Source organism: Lithobates pipiens, unplaced genomic scaffold (genome assembly GCF_037356315.1).
Source record: "Lithobates pipiens isolate NorthernLeopardFrog02 unplaced genomic scaffold, aLitPip1_a1.2 Scaffold_13, whole genome shotgun sequence".
Lineage (NCBI taxonomy): Eukaryota > Metazoa > Chordata > Amphibia > Anura > Ranidae > Lithobates > Lithobates pipiens.
The window spans coordinates 511906949-511920669 of record NW_027507718.1 but is presented as its reverse complement, the minus strand read 5'-3'; the positions used below and the strand labels follow the sequence as shown (position 1 = coordinate 511920669).

At 42.4% G+C, this 13721-nt stretch overlaps 1 protein-coding gene across 7 annotated transcripts in view; it reads left to right on the top strand.

The window, feature by feature from the left end:
• The window catches only part of DYSF (dysferlin), a 378584-nt gene that overhangs the window by 260024 nt on the left and 104839 nt on the right, over positions 1–13721 (top strand). For all 7 annotated transcript variants that reach the window (XM_077478068.1, XM_077478062.1, XM_077478063.1 and 4 more), the window contains 5 exons: positions 1979–2171; positions 5317–5472; positions 8372–8503; positions 11042–11208; positions 12414–12528. In XM_077478068.1, the coding sequence (XP_077334194.1) occupies positions 1979–2171; positions 5317–5472; positions 8372–8503; positions 11042–11208; positions 12414–12528 (763 nt within the window). The remainder of the gene's footprint in view (positions 1–1978; positions 2172–5316; positions 5473–8371; positions 8504–11041; positions 11209–12413; positions 12529–13721) is intronic.

The window sequence follows — 13721 nt, the reverse complement described above, 5'->3', positions numbered from 1 at the left end:
TATATATATATATATATATATATATATATATATATAGATCTATAGATATATCTATATCTATATATATATATATATATATATATATATATATATATATATATATATATAATGATAGACATATGTTTGATTGAGATCTATCTATATATATATATACATATATATATATATATAGATATATCTATATATATATATATATATATATAGATATATCACAATTGTAGAGGTAAGATGCACTGAACGATCCTTGAAGGTGCAAGCAATCTAGTCCTTCTATAGAGCTATACATATATATATATATATATAGATATAGATATAGATATATAGATATATTGATCTATAGATTGAGATATATATATATATATATATATATATATATATATATATATATATATATATATATATATATACAGTGGTGTGAAAAAGTGTTTGCCCCCTTCCTCATTTCCTGTTCCTTTGCATGTTTGTCACACTTAAGTGTTTTGGAACATCAAACCAATTTAAACAATAGTCAAGGACAACACAAGTAAACACAAAATGCAATTTGTAAATGAAGGTGTTTATTATTAAAGGTGAAAAAAAATCCAAACCATCATGGCCCTGTGTGAAAAAGTGATTGCCCCCTAAACCTAATAACTGGTTGGGCCACCCTTAGCAGCAACAACTGCAACCAAGCGTTTGCGATAACGTGCAATGAGGCTTTTACAGCGTCCTGGAGGAATTTTGACCCACTCATCTTTGTAGAATTGTCCTAATTCAGTTACATTAGAGGGTTTTCGAGCATGAAGGGCCTTTTTAAGGTCATACCACAACATCTCAATAGGATGTGGGAAGGACTAGATTGCTTGCACCTTCAAGGATCGTTCAGTGCATCTTACCTCTACAATTGTGATATATATATAAACACTTTTTCACACCACTGTATATATCTCAATCAAACAAGGACATCTGGTAGATACAACAGACCGGACTCCCCTGTATTATTGCCCCAAAACTGCTAGGGCTGACTTTGCTCGGTGGCAGTTTGCCCCACCTCAATATATGATGGGACCACACCACTCATGTTACTGCAGGGTCTGTGATGCCCCATAATTCATCGTAAAAGGTAAATCCCACTGAAAGCCCAATCCAACCCCCCACCAGTCAAGCTGCATATAGCCCTGCAGCCTGTAATTGGACAGTAAAATGAGAAGCAGCGGACTGATGAGCTCATCTCTCTGTCACTCTGCTCTTTCCTCTAACCAGCATGATCCTTGTACTACAGCATAACTGATTGCATCCTTTTGCTGCTTCCCCTTCCCCAAGTCTGAGCTCTGTTGTACAGGGACTGCAAAGGGGTAGCAAGTGAAATTTAGGTGTTTACACTTAGTGTTCCTAAACCCAAAACGGTAAAATCAGTCTGTATATGCAGTAAAGCATGCTTGTTATACTCACTGTGGAACCTAAGGGGTTCATCCTCCACATTTGTGTAAAAAAGCTGTTTGATCCTGTCTTCTCTGATCCTCCCCTAATTCCACTGTTCCCAATCCACCTGCTGATAGAACAGAGCCCTAGGAGGCATTTTGCACATGCTCAGTTTGCTGTGTATTGTTACAGAGGTTTTTTTTTTTTTGGGACAATCAGAGGAGAATGAAAACTCCCTTACAAGCTTTAATCAGTGCTCGGCTGGATACTAATAGAAGTCACATGACTGCTATACAGTATACTGCTGATGAGAAAAGGTATTTAGCAGTTTATATTTACTAAAATAATTGCATTTCCATGTTCTGTGTACTGTGGGAGGCCATATATAGGGAATGCAGGGTCCTGGGTTTAGTAATGTATTAATGTGTATAGAGCTGCATATACTTGAATTTTTTTTTATTTGCCTGAAGTTGGGCTTTGAAGTTGTCCCGAATAATTGCAATAATAGTGACACTTTTCTCACCTGTCCTATGCGGTCACATGCTTACACATAAGAGTTGCTCTTCTATATCTGCAGCCAAGAACTACCTGACATTCCATCGATGTCGGGAACCACGCACCTGGATCTGTATCTTTTCAACTCCCGGACGACCAATCTGAGTGAGATCATCCGGACGGCCTCAATGCTGAAATACGAGGAACATGAGTATACAGATATCCTGGAGCAAGCCGAGGATTGGCTGCAGAGATTGAAAGCCATAGCAGAGGAGGTAGAAGGAATATATTTTACTGATGATTGGGTGCAGTGATGATAAGACATGGGGGGGGGGGGGGGTGCTTTTCATGTAAAATCAAAAGTTTATCTTATACTTCCTCTACAGGTGAAATGTTTTTTTATTTTAAAAAATATTGAGTTTCTAGAAAATACTAAATTATTGCCACTAGATGGAGCTGTGGATGATAGGAAAGAACTATGATCACCAGCTCCATTTAGGCCAACAATGCGGTATTTCCCAAACCACTCTATTTTTTATGAATGTATGACATTCAACCTGTGGAGGAAATAGAAGAGACCATCCCATTTAGACCCATTGGCACAGTAATTACATTGGACAAATAGCTATATGATTTCTTTTTCTTTTTTTTTTTATAAATACACCCCTTAGTTTGGTTTGTGTACTGTGTATTGTAAGCAATTGCTATTTTTTCCATAAAATACAGTTTTTTTATTCTTCGTTGTATCTCAGTGTTACTGACCTCCTGCAACCTCTTTCAGCTACTTCCTGTCTACATATAATAGCTCCGGCGTCAGCTGCACATCATTGCTGTGAACTGGCTATCTGATATTGACAACAGTCAATCATGGCTGAGCAATGCCTGTCTGCTTATCTCTGCCAGGAGGGTGTGCGACTGGGTACTTTACCATTGGTCCAAGACTCCAAGCTGTCCATTGAGCTCAGTGCGGTGAGGAGAGGCACTGTGAGCTCATCCTCTCAGTCTGCTGTAAACAGAGTGTGCCGGCTTGTATTTGAACTGGCCGCTCTGTATGTAGCTTCTGACAGGCTGTGGAAGGGGCCCCGTATCTCCGGAACCATAGATGATAGGAGCCCCAAAGTTTGACCACGAAGGACCTTGTTTAGGCACTTCCTGGCATGAGGTGACAGCTGTCTACCAGGGACATGCAGTCAGCGGAGGCAGAGTAAATGTTTTTTTTATTACAGCCACCCTGCCATAAGCAGAGTTGACTGGTAAATTTTGTTCTATCGGGTGGTAATTTACCCAGGGTAATTTCATAGCCTTTTACTTGGCTATTTTCTGCAGGAGGTACATTGGTGGTGCAGATGAGAAAGCGGGTTACAGTGGTGGGGCAGATGAGAAAGTGGGTTACAGTGGTGGGACAGATGAGAAAGCGGGTTATAGTGGTGGGGCAGATGAGAAAGCGGGTTACAGTGGTGGGACAGATGAGAAAGCGGGTTATAGTGGTGGGGCAGATGAGAAAGCGGGTTACAGTGGTGGGGCAGATGAGCAGATGGGTTCAGTGTTAGGACAGATGAGAAAGCGGGTTATAGTGGTGGGGCAGATGAGAAAGCGGGTTATAGTGGTGGGGCAGATGAGAAAGCGGGTTACAGTGGTGGGGCAGATGAGCAGATGGGTTCAGTGTTAGGACAGATGAGAAAGCGGGTTACAGTGATGGGACAGATGAGAAAGCGGGTTATAGTGGTGGGGCAGATGAGAAAGCGGGTTACAGTGATGGGACAGATGAGAAAGTGGGTTATAATGGTGGGGCAGATGAGAAAGCGGGTTATACTGGTGGGGCAGATGAGAAAGCGGGTTACAGTGATGGGGCAGATGAGAAAGTGGGTTACACTGGTGGGGCAGATGATAAAGCGGGTTACAGTGGTGGGGCAGATGAGCAGATGGGTTCAGTGTTAGGACAGATGAGAAGGTGATTTAGTAGTGAGACAGAAGAGCATGGGGATACGGCAGTGGAGCAGATGTGTAGGGAGGTACAGTGGTGGGGCAGATGAAAAAAGGGGTACATTGATGGGGCAGATGAGCAGGGGGGGTTACACTGGTGGGACAGAAGAGCAAGAGGGTACAGTGGTGGGGCAGATGTGCAAGAGGTACAGTGGTGGGAGGGATGAGAATGGGGTTCAGCGGTGGGACAGAAAAGCAGGGGGGTACAGTGATGGGGCAGATGAGCAGGGGGATTTGTTGTTGGGCCAGATGAGAAGGGGGTTACAGTGGTGGGAAAGATGAGCAGGGGGGTTCAGTGTTGGGGCAGAGGAGAAAGGAGGTACATTGGTGGGACAGATGAGCAGGGGGGTACAGAGGTGGGGCAGATGTGCAGAGGAGAAAGGAGGTAAATCAGTGGAACACATGAGCAGGGGGTTACAGTTGTGGGGCAGAAGATCAGGAGGTACAGTGGTGGGAAGGTGCATGAATTGGGGCTGATCTGAGGCGTGAGAGTGCAGGATGTTAAAATTTCTCACTACTAAAATAGTTTATAGCAAAATCCTCAGGGTGCTCAATTTCTTTTAAAACATTTTTCGGCACACTGTGCTCAAAAGGTTGCCTACCCCTGGTGTAGTGCATACTGGAGGAGGATATAAATATTAATGGAGTGGCCAAGTGAGTTCTTTCTTCCCATGATGCGACCTTGGGAGGTTGTGTGCAGTTCTTGGTGCTGATTAGGCCAGAAGCCCTTTTTGGGCCAACACAGAATCCTCAAGCTGCCCTTCCTGGTCGAGGAGGGTACAGCACCCAAGTTGGAGAGCCAGGGTAAGCAGTTCTGCTGCAGGCGGATGTAGTATGACCCTCAGAGAATCCTGCTACTCCCTTGGAAAGAGTAGAATTGTGGCGGAGTCTAGAACCCATGTTTGTGGAGATACTTGAAGCCCTAACTCTCTCTTCTTGTAAGTCAGAGCAATAAAAACCTGGAAATGACCAAAGTGACTGGTGCCTTTTGTTATTGTAACTCTCCATTGTGGCCATGGATTCATCCTGGGGTAATGTCAGCCTGGCCCTGCGCTGGGGGAGGGGGTATTTCTTTCCCTGTCCTGGGAGTCGCTACATCATACAGTAGATAACATATGATATATTATTATTCTCTCTAAATACCTAAAAGTTTGAGATAATTATTTTAGAAAACGTAGTTGTTGGTAAGAGGTTGTGAACGGAATGCCAAGCAATGTTTTAGGTGAAGACATTGGCAGCCTTTCCCATATTTTTCCTCCTTGGCTAGCTCACCTCAAGTGTTGCATTTCACGTCTCTGGGCAGATAATACAGAACGTTAATAAAGCTTGTGTATATCATGGTTGGCTTTCCATAGTTTTCAAATTTTGAGCTGTATTTTTGTGATCTGTGTATTGGATGGGCGTGCTAATATTTTGTTTTGGAATTCCGTTTCACAGCCACAGAACAGCCTGCCAGATATACTGATTTGGATGTTACAAGGAGGCAAGCGGGTGGCTTACTACAGAATGCCAGCCCACCAAGTCCTTTACTCCAGCAATGGCCCTAATTGTTGCGGCAAGTACTGTGGGGAACTCCAGACCATCTTTCTCAAAGTACGCTTCTTTCTTTGCCTCTGCAGCTTCAAGAAAAGTATAAAACTGACACCAGGAGTTAGTGAATTCAACGACAGGAGTGCTAGATGTCTTAAGTGACCATATTTATTATAGATAATGTTACAGCAGAAAGATAGATGCAGTGTCTTGCAAAAGTATTCCCCCCCCCCCCCCCCCCATTGGCTTTTTACCTATTGTGTTACATTACAGCGTTTAGTTCAATGGGTTTTTTTTAACCTGAATTATATGTAACACAATAGTCTAAGTTATTTGAAAATATATACATCAAACTATTTTTAAGAAATAAAAAACTGATAATTGGCATGTGTGTATGTATTCACCCCCTTTGTTATGAAGCCCATAAAAAGCTCTTGTGCAACCAGTTACCCTCAGAAGTCACATAATTAGTGAAATGATGTCCACCTGTGTGCATTCTAAGTGTCACATGATCTGTCACTACATATACACACCTTTTTGAAAGGCCCCAGAGGCTGCAACATCTAAGCAAGTGGCACCACTAACTAAACACTGCCATGAAGACCAAGGAACTCTCCAACCAAATAAGGGACAATGTTGTTGAGAAGTACAAGTCAGGGTTAGGTTATATAAAAAATATCCAAATCTTTGATGATCCCTAGGAGCACCATCAAATCTATCATAACCAAATGGAAAGAACATGGCACAACAGCAAATCTGTCAAGAGATGGCCACACACCAAAACTCACAGACCGGGCAAGGAGGGCATTCCACAGTAGAGACTGGAGTATCTGTACTTAGGACGACATTAAGCCGTACGCTCCATAGAGTTGGGCTTTATGGCAGAGTGGCCAGAAGAAAGCCATTGCTTTCAGCAAAAAAACAAAATGGCACGTTTTGAGTATGTGAAAAGGCATGTGGGAGACTCCCAAAATGTATGGAGGAAGGTGCTCTGGTCTGATGAGACTAGAATTGAACTTTTTGGCCATCAAAGAAAACGCTATGTCTGGCGCAAACCCAACACATCACATCACCCAAAGAACACCATCCCCACAGTGAAACATGGTGGTGGCAGCATCATGCTGTGGGGATGTTTTTCAGCAGTCGGGACTGAGAAACTGGTCAGAGTTGAGGGAAAGATGGATGCTGCTAAATACAGGGATATTCTTGAGCAAAACCTGCACCACCTGTGTGTGATTTGAGGCTAGGACGGAGGTTCACATTCCAGCAGGCCAATGACCCCAAACACACTGCTAAAGCAACACTTAAGTGGTTTAAGAGGAAACATGTAAATGTGTTGGAATGGCCTAGTCAAAGCCCAAACCTCAATCCAATAGAAAATCAGACTTAAAGCGGGAGTCCGCCGGGAGTTCCGCGTTTTTTTTTTTTTTTAAAGCCAGCAGCTACAAATACTGCAGCTGTTGACTTTTAAAATAAGGACACTTACCCGCCCAGCGCGCCCGCGATGTCGGCACCCGAAGCCGATCTCTCGATTGTCTCTCGGGTGCTGCCGCCGCCATCTTGGGCATGGGAATCAGGAAGTGGAGCCTTTCGCAATAAGGATGGTCCCGCTGCCTCTGGGATCCGTGTGTTTCCCAGCAGGCAGCGGGGGACTTTCGGAAAGGGGCGTAATCTACTCTACTGTACTGTACAGGTACCTGCACCCCCCTCCCCCCTGAAAGGTGCCAATTGTGGCGCCGGAGGGGGGGAGGATTCCAATGATAGGAAGGTCCACTTTAGGGTGGACCTCCGCTTTAAAGATTGCTGTTTACAAGAGCAAACCATCCAACTTGAAGGAGCTGGAGCAGTTTTTCAAGGAGAAATTGGCAAAAATCCCAGTGGTAAGTTGTGGCAAGCTCATAGAGACTTATCCAAAGCGACTTGACTTTAGGGGGGTGAATAGTTATGCACATTGACTTTTTCTGTTATTTTGTCCTATTTGTTGTTTGCTTCACAATAATAAAAAAAATCTTCAAAGTTGTGGGCATGTTCTGTAAATAAATGATAAATGCTCAACAATCCATGTTAATTCCAGGTTGTGAGGCAAAAAAAACACGAAAAATGCCAAGTGGGTGAATACTTTTGCAATGCACTGTAGGTAGCCAACAGTCCCTCTTCATCAGGGCTCTAATGTAAGTGACAATGCTTCCTATAGGACTCAAATCAAAGGCCTTTTGAGAAGTGTTTCTTGTCAGTCATAATGAAAATGTGCTGGAACCTATGGATTGCAGAGGACTGATAAAAGAGCAATAAGGTTAGTGTTGCCACCTGTTTGGGATTCACGCCTTGCAATCTGGGTTTGGACTGAAACCCAGGCACATGATTCAAAACCCGGACTGTCTGGCTTTATGCAGATAGAAATGTGGCTTGGAACAGGGCCCGACAGGAGGGTGAGTGGAGGGTGAGAGGGCACTATGGGTGCATTACTATTCTTTTTGGAGTGCCCAAAGGTGTCCAAGGTCTGTTACAATCCCATAGTGTATGCTATAAAAGAAAAAACGGTTTGGCTTGAAGAGAAAGTGGCAACTCTAAATGGGGTTGATTTACTAAAACTGAAAAGTGCAAAATCCGGTTGGCTACCATGCACACCTGCACCCGATTTTGCACTCTCCAGTTTTAGTAAATTAACCCCAATATGTTACTGGGCTTAAACCAGTGGTTCTCAACCTCAGTCCTCAAGTACCCCCAACAGATCATGTTTTTGGGAACTTTCCTTTAGATAAAATAGCTCTTATCAATACCATGTCATTGATATTGATTTAAAGCAGATGTGCAAAGTGTGTGCAAAGTAAAGGAAAACCGAAAGCATGGCCCGTTGGGGGTTACTTGAGGACTGCAGTTGAGAACCACTGGCTTAAAGGACACAGGGATGCAATGTTGGCGTGTCTAATACTTTATTATACGTATCTGTTTTGTTTTTCAGTACCCACAAGCGGGTAATAAAGGAGCCAAGATGCCAGCTCAGGTCCGGGTTCAGCTGTGGTTTGGGCTGGCTGTGCATCAGGCAAAATTTAACCAGTCAGCTCAAGGCAAGCTCTCTGTCTTTGCTGAAACAGTAAGTATGAGTTGTAGGCCAAAATAAGTATTATGAGTTTCCAATTTCCCCTCTTATGACCGGTTTATTATGTGAGGACTCAGCCAGTAGATGTTTTTTCCCCCTCAGGATGACAACGCTGTTTGTTCTGTAGTAAAATGAAGCAGCAGCGTTGTCACTCTGTGAGACAGGGTAGTGTTAGATGTGTTGTTTTATATGGATCCCAAACCCAGAAGAAGCTGGGGGATGTCAGCAATGGTGAGGGAGCTTGCAAATGTCACTCCAGCAGATGTGAGTATAGTTCCACTTTAAGGCTGATGTCATATGGATGGCACATTGCAAGTGGCAGAGATGCATAAAAGAACCCACCACTTCTGGGGAAGTGCTCCCTTGTTGGCACCAAATTCTGCTGAATTGGGATCACTGGTAACAGGTCATTGAGGGAGCGACATCTCGCTGGACCTGCTAGTGAGGGAGCAATTCTATAAAGTAGGGTTGCAGTGATACTAGTATCGGTATCGGAGACGATACCGAGTATTTGCACTGCACTGCACTGCCATGTTGTGAGCTCTGACAGCCGCTTCCATCTTCACCCAGTCTTCCAACCCGGACCTCTGGTTGCGCCGCAATGACGTCACTCCCATGCATGTGCACGGGAGTCACAGAACGCGGCACGGAGCTCTGAAGGGACGATACTGGTATACTGTCCCAGTTAATATTCGAAAATTTGTACATTCGTAAATTCGTACAACATTTAGTACATTCTTAAATTCGTACAATCGTAAATTCATACATTCGCACATGCGTAAATTCTTACATTCGTACATATGAAAATTCTTAAATTAGTACATTCATAAATTCGTACATTCGTAAATAGGTACATTCAGAAATTCGTACATACGTAAATTCTTAAATTGGTACATTCGTCAATTTGTAAATTACTAAATTTGTAAATTTGAAAATCTGAAATGATAATTAACTAATAATAACTTACTATTAAATTATAGGTATTGTAATTTCCTTTCAAATTCGGCTGTTAGTGAATGTAACATATACAAATTTATCCAAAGATACGAATTATCCGAAAATAACGAATGCTGTATCTAAATGAATGAAACGTTTATATTACTATTAATATTACTATTACTATTAATTAATTATTATTAATAATAATAAAAACGTTTTATTATTATTATTTATTTTCTAATTTGTTCCGTTCCATTTATTTAGATGCAGCATTCATTATTTCAGATAATTCGTAACTTCGGATAAATTTGTATTCGTTACGTTCACTAACAGCCAAATTTGAAAGGAATGTACAATACCTATAATTTAATAGTTAGTTGCTATTTCAGATTTTCGAATCTTCGGGTTTCTGGATTTTCGAATTTCAGATTTCCAAATTAGGAATTTACGAATATACAAATTTTCTAATTTACGAATGTACGAATTTATGAATTTACGATTTTACAAATTTCCGAATTTTTAAATTTCCGAATATATGAATTTTCTAATTTACGAATTATGAATATACACATTTTCTAATTTACTAATGTACGAATTTACGAATATACAAATTTTCTAATTTATGAATATACAAATTTTCTAATTTACGAATGTACGAATTTACGAATATACAAATATTCTAATTTACGACTGTACGAATTTTCTAAGTTACGAATGTATGAATCTACGAATTTTCTAATTTCCGAATGTACGAATTTACGAATATATGAATTTTCTAATATACAAATGTATGAATGTACTAATTTACAAATATATCAATTTTCTAAATGACGAATGTACGAATTTCTGAATATACAAATTCTCTAATTTCTGAATGTACGAATTTATGAATTGCGATCATAACCAATGACCTGAAAAACAAAATAAACAAAAAACGGATGAAACGAAAACAAATGATTTTTTTTGGCAGTACACATGTCTACTTTACTGCATACAGACTGATTTTACTGTTGTGGGTTTAGTAACACTTTAAGATCACCCATGTGACATTAGCCTATCAGCCACTATTTTTTTTTTTTCTTTTTGAAAAATATTTAGGTCATATGAATGAATTGAGTCTGTCTCTTTTGTCTAGCTCATTGTATATTACTTTTAGCTTCTTTCATATAACGCATATTTACGAATTGATGAAATTTAGCGCCAGAGCTAGATCATCATCAAGGCAACCAAGGTAGCAGCCTAGGGTCTGTTGGATGTACAAGGAGGAGGGCAGCTACCTCCATGATTCTTCAGTAACCCAAAAAGACATTTCATTTAGTGAAGGCCTGTCTGTCACATCATAGGAAAGTACGCACTAGTAGGCAGTTGGTGTGTGATGAGCTAATACCAATACAGACAATTCCAATAGGGAACCTCCCTAACCACTGCAATCCTTATCAATATCAATTAAATAGAAGGGACTCCATTCTCCTGTCATCTGTTTTTTGCCACCACTCTATTGTTGCAAAGCATCAAATTATAGAATTTTTGCATGCGTTGCAGACTGTACTGTTAGGCAGATTGTGTACACAATTTTTTTTCATTCTCTCATAGTACGAGAACCAGACCAAACTGGCTCTTGTTGGCAACTGGGGGACCACAGGACTTACCTACCCAAAGTTCTCTGATGTAACTGGAAAGATCAAACTACCAAAGGACAGCTTCAAGCCTTCAAGTGGATGGAACTGGGCTGGAGATTGGTTCATCAGCCCTGAAAAGACGTGAGTTTACCAGCGGGAAATGATAATAGACATTTTGCTCTGCTACTCATTCAAACTTTTCCTGCATGTCGCCTTCCTAACAGAAAAAAAAAGAATACGTTCTTTTCCCAGGTTTCAGTTCTACTCCTTCTTCTTCCTCACTGTTGTAGCACCTAAACAAATTCAGCTGAAGTATTGCTATCCATTATCATATAACACTGGTTTTTATTTCTTAATTATCCACTGGGGGGCACTGGCAGAGCCTGGACAAGGGGTGGACGGCTGCCCTGGGCACTGTGGTATCATGTGAGGTGGGGAGGCACAAAGAGATTGGGGGTAGAGGGGATTTGTGTTGAGAAGGGGAATTTGCGCGGCCACTGTGCCCCATCAAATGCTGCCATTGTGACCCCGGTGGAACCTTGCAGTGGGTCAGACAGCGGCTCCTTTGTCCTCCATGTGTCTCCTCCCCTCTTCCTGATAGGCGCCCAATCGCAGCGCCTGTCCTTTCAGCCAATCAGATGATGGGTAACAAACCCACGCAGCTGATTGGCGGAGAGGCAGTTCAGTGTTAGGAAAGCGAATATTTCGCTCTTCACACCTTTTTTGAAGCCTGTTGGAGCCTATGGCTCTAAGCAGGTGCTTCAACCCCCCCCCCCCCCCCCCACACTGTAATTCAGGTGCCTGGTGTCCAGAAAGGGGCTGGACGCCTGAATAGAGGGTGGCGGCAGTGACCATGGATAGATTTGTGCAATGCATGCATCTATCTGTTAGTCATAGAGGGGGGTGGATGGAGACGGGGGGCAGCGCCCTTAATGAATGCACAGCCACTGCATTCTATGGTATTCTCCTTCTCTCCTCCCCTCTCAGCTACATTAAAGGTGATTTAGGAAAGGGGAGAGAGGGGTGGAGGAGCTAGACCAGCAGATAGAATAATTAGACAATCCCAGAAGGGGAGGGGGGTTATGACGTGCAGGGAGAGAGAGAGCTGTGCTAGGGAATTAGATCTTCCTGAAGACATCAGATTAGCTGGCAAGTTCAATTAAAATAGTTTAGGTAAAGGAAAACACTGCAAAAAACTACAAGTAAGCATTTAAAATACTTCTTATTACTTTTAACTATTGCTTTTTACCCATTTTTTTATCCTTTGGTCCTTGCTCCTGTATACTTTGTATGTGTCTTGCACAGTCATCGGCTCCTGGATAGTGACATGTTTGCTCTTTCGGCAGGTTGTTGTATGACACAGACGCCGGTCACATGAGCTTTGTAGAGGAAGTGTTTGAGAACCAGGCCCGCCTGCCCGGTGGACAGTGGATACACATGGCTGAAGCCTACTCTGATGTGGTATAGCAGATCTTCTTACTTTCTAAATGATTGTATGACTAATGTGTAACTTCACTCTATGACAATTGGCAGTGTTGGGTGGAAGTGGGGAACATAAAGACTTACTTGAGAGTGGGTGAATTAACCAGTAGCATTCACAGTAATCCAGAACCGGTTTTGTGCAAACCCTAAGGGTGCATCCAAACTTGTAGAATGCACCCTGCCCGTGATTACCGGTGAGAACCCTAGCGGGGGTTCCTGCGATTAGCTGCAGGTAGGCCGGCCATTGAAAGCAATGGGAAGCTGTTGTATGCCCACTCACATATAATCACTCCCATACGTCTGATTGGTCCTGGACAAAGACTGCTAATCACCTAGCTGTCTTATTCACAGACCTAGAAAATTCAGTACTGTAGTATCCTTTAACACCTTCCGGCCCGGCCTATAACAGAATGGCAGCCAGGCGGTGGCTTTACCATTCTGAGTGGACGTCATGTGATGTTCTCTCAGAAGGTGCCACGCGGTGCGATCTGTCACCGGCCATGTCTACTGGACTGTCAGAAACCAAGAACCAGACCAAAACAGAAGTACAATTAAATCACACTTGTTTATTAATAAAAAGGTAAGCCAGGCCAGAAGTCAGGGATCCAAGTAGAGGAACAGCAAGCAGGATAAGGAGCCAGAAGGGATGTTAGCAAGCCAGTCTTTAAACAGGAACGCAGGAGATGGTTTCTTGTGATGGTACCAAGGTGAAGGCAGAGATGAAGTGAGCTGGACAGCTTTAAGTAGGCAGGTCAGACAAGCATGATCAGGAACAGCTGGGTAACTGTGGAGAGAGATGAGAGCTGGCAATTAGCCAACAGCTGAGCAGCCAGCCCAGAGAAGGAAGGGCTAAGCCAGCCCCGACACGGACACAGCCAATGACTTGCTGCCGGTATCATATGACAGTTGTTCACAATGGAGCGCTTCCTTTCATGCCATCCATTGTTTACAATTGTGTTGCTAGTTGTGATTGGTCAATGTGATCACATGGTACAGTCAGGGCCATTCTCAGCCAATCTGTACCATGAGATTAGCTTTAACCAATCACAGCTAATCACAACAAAACAAACTAAATGAATCAGTTTCATTCAGTAAAATGCTTGCTTATAGCAATGTAATTCACTGCTATAAGCAATAATAATGTGTAAAAATCACTTCCCCAGAGTAGTGCA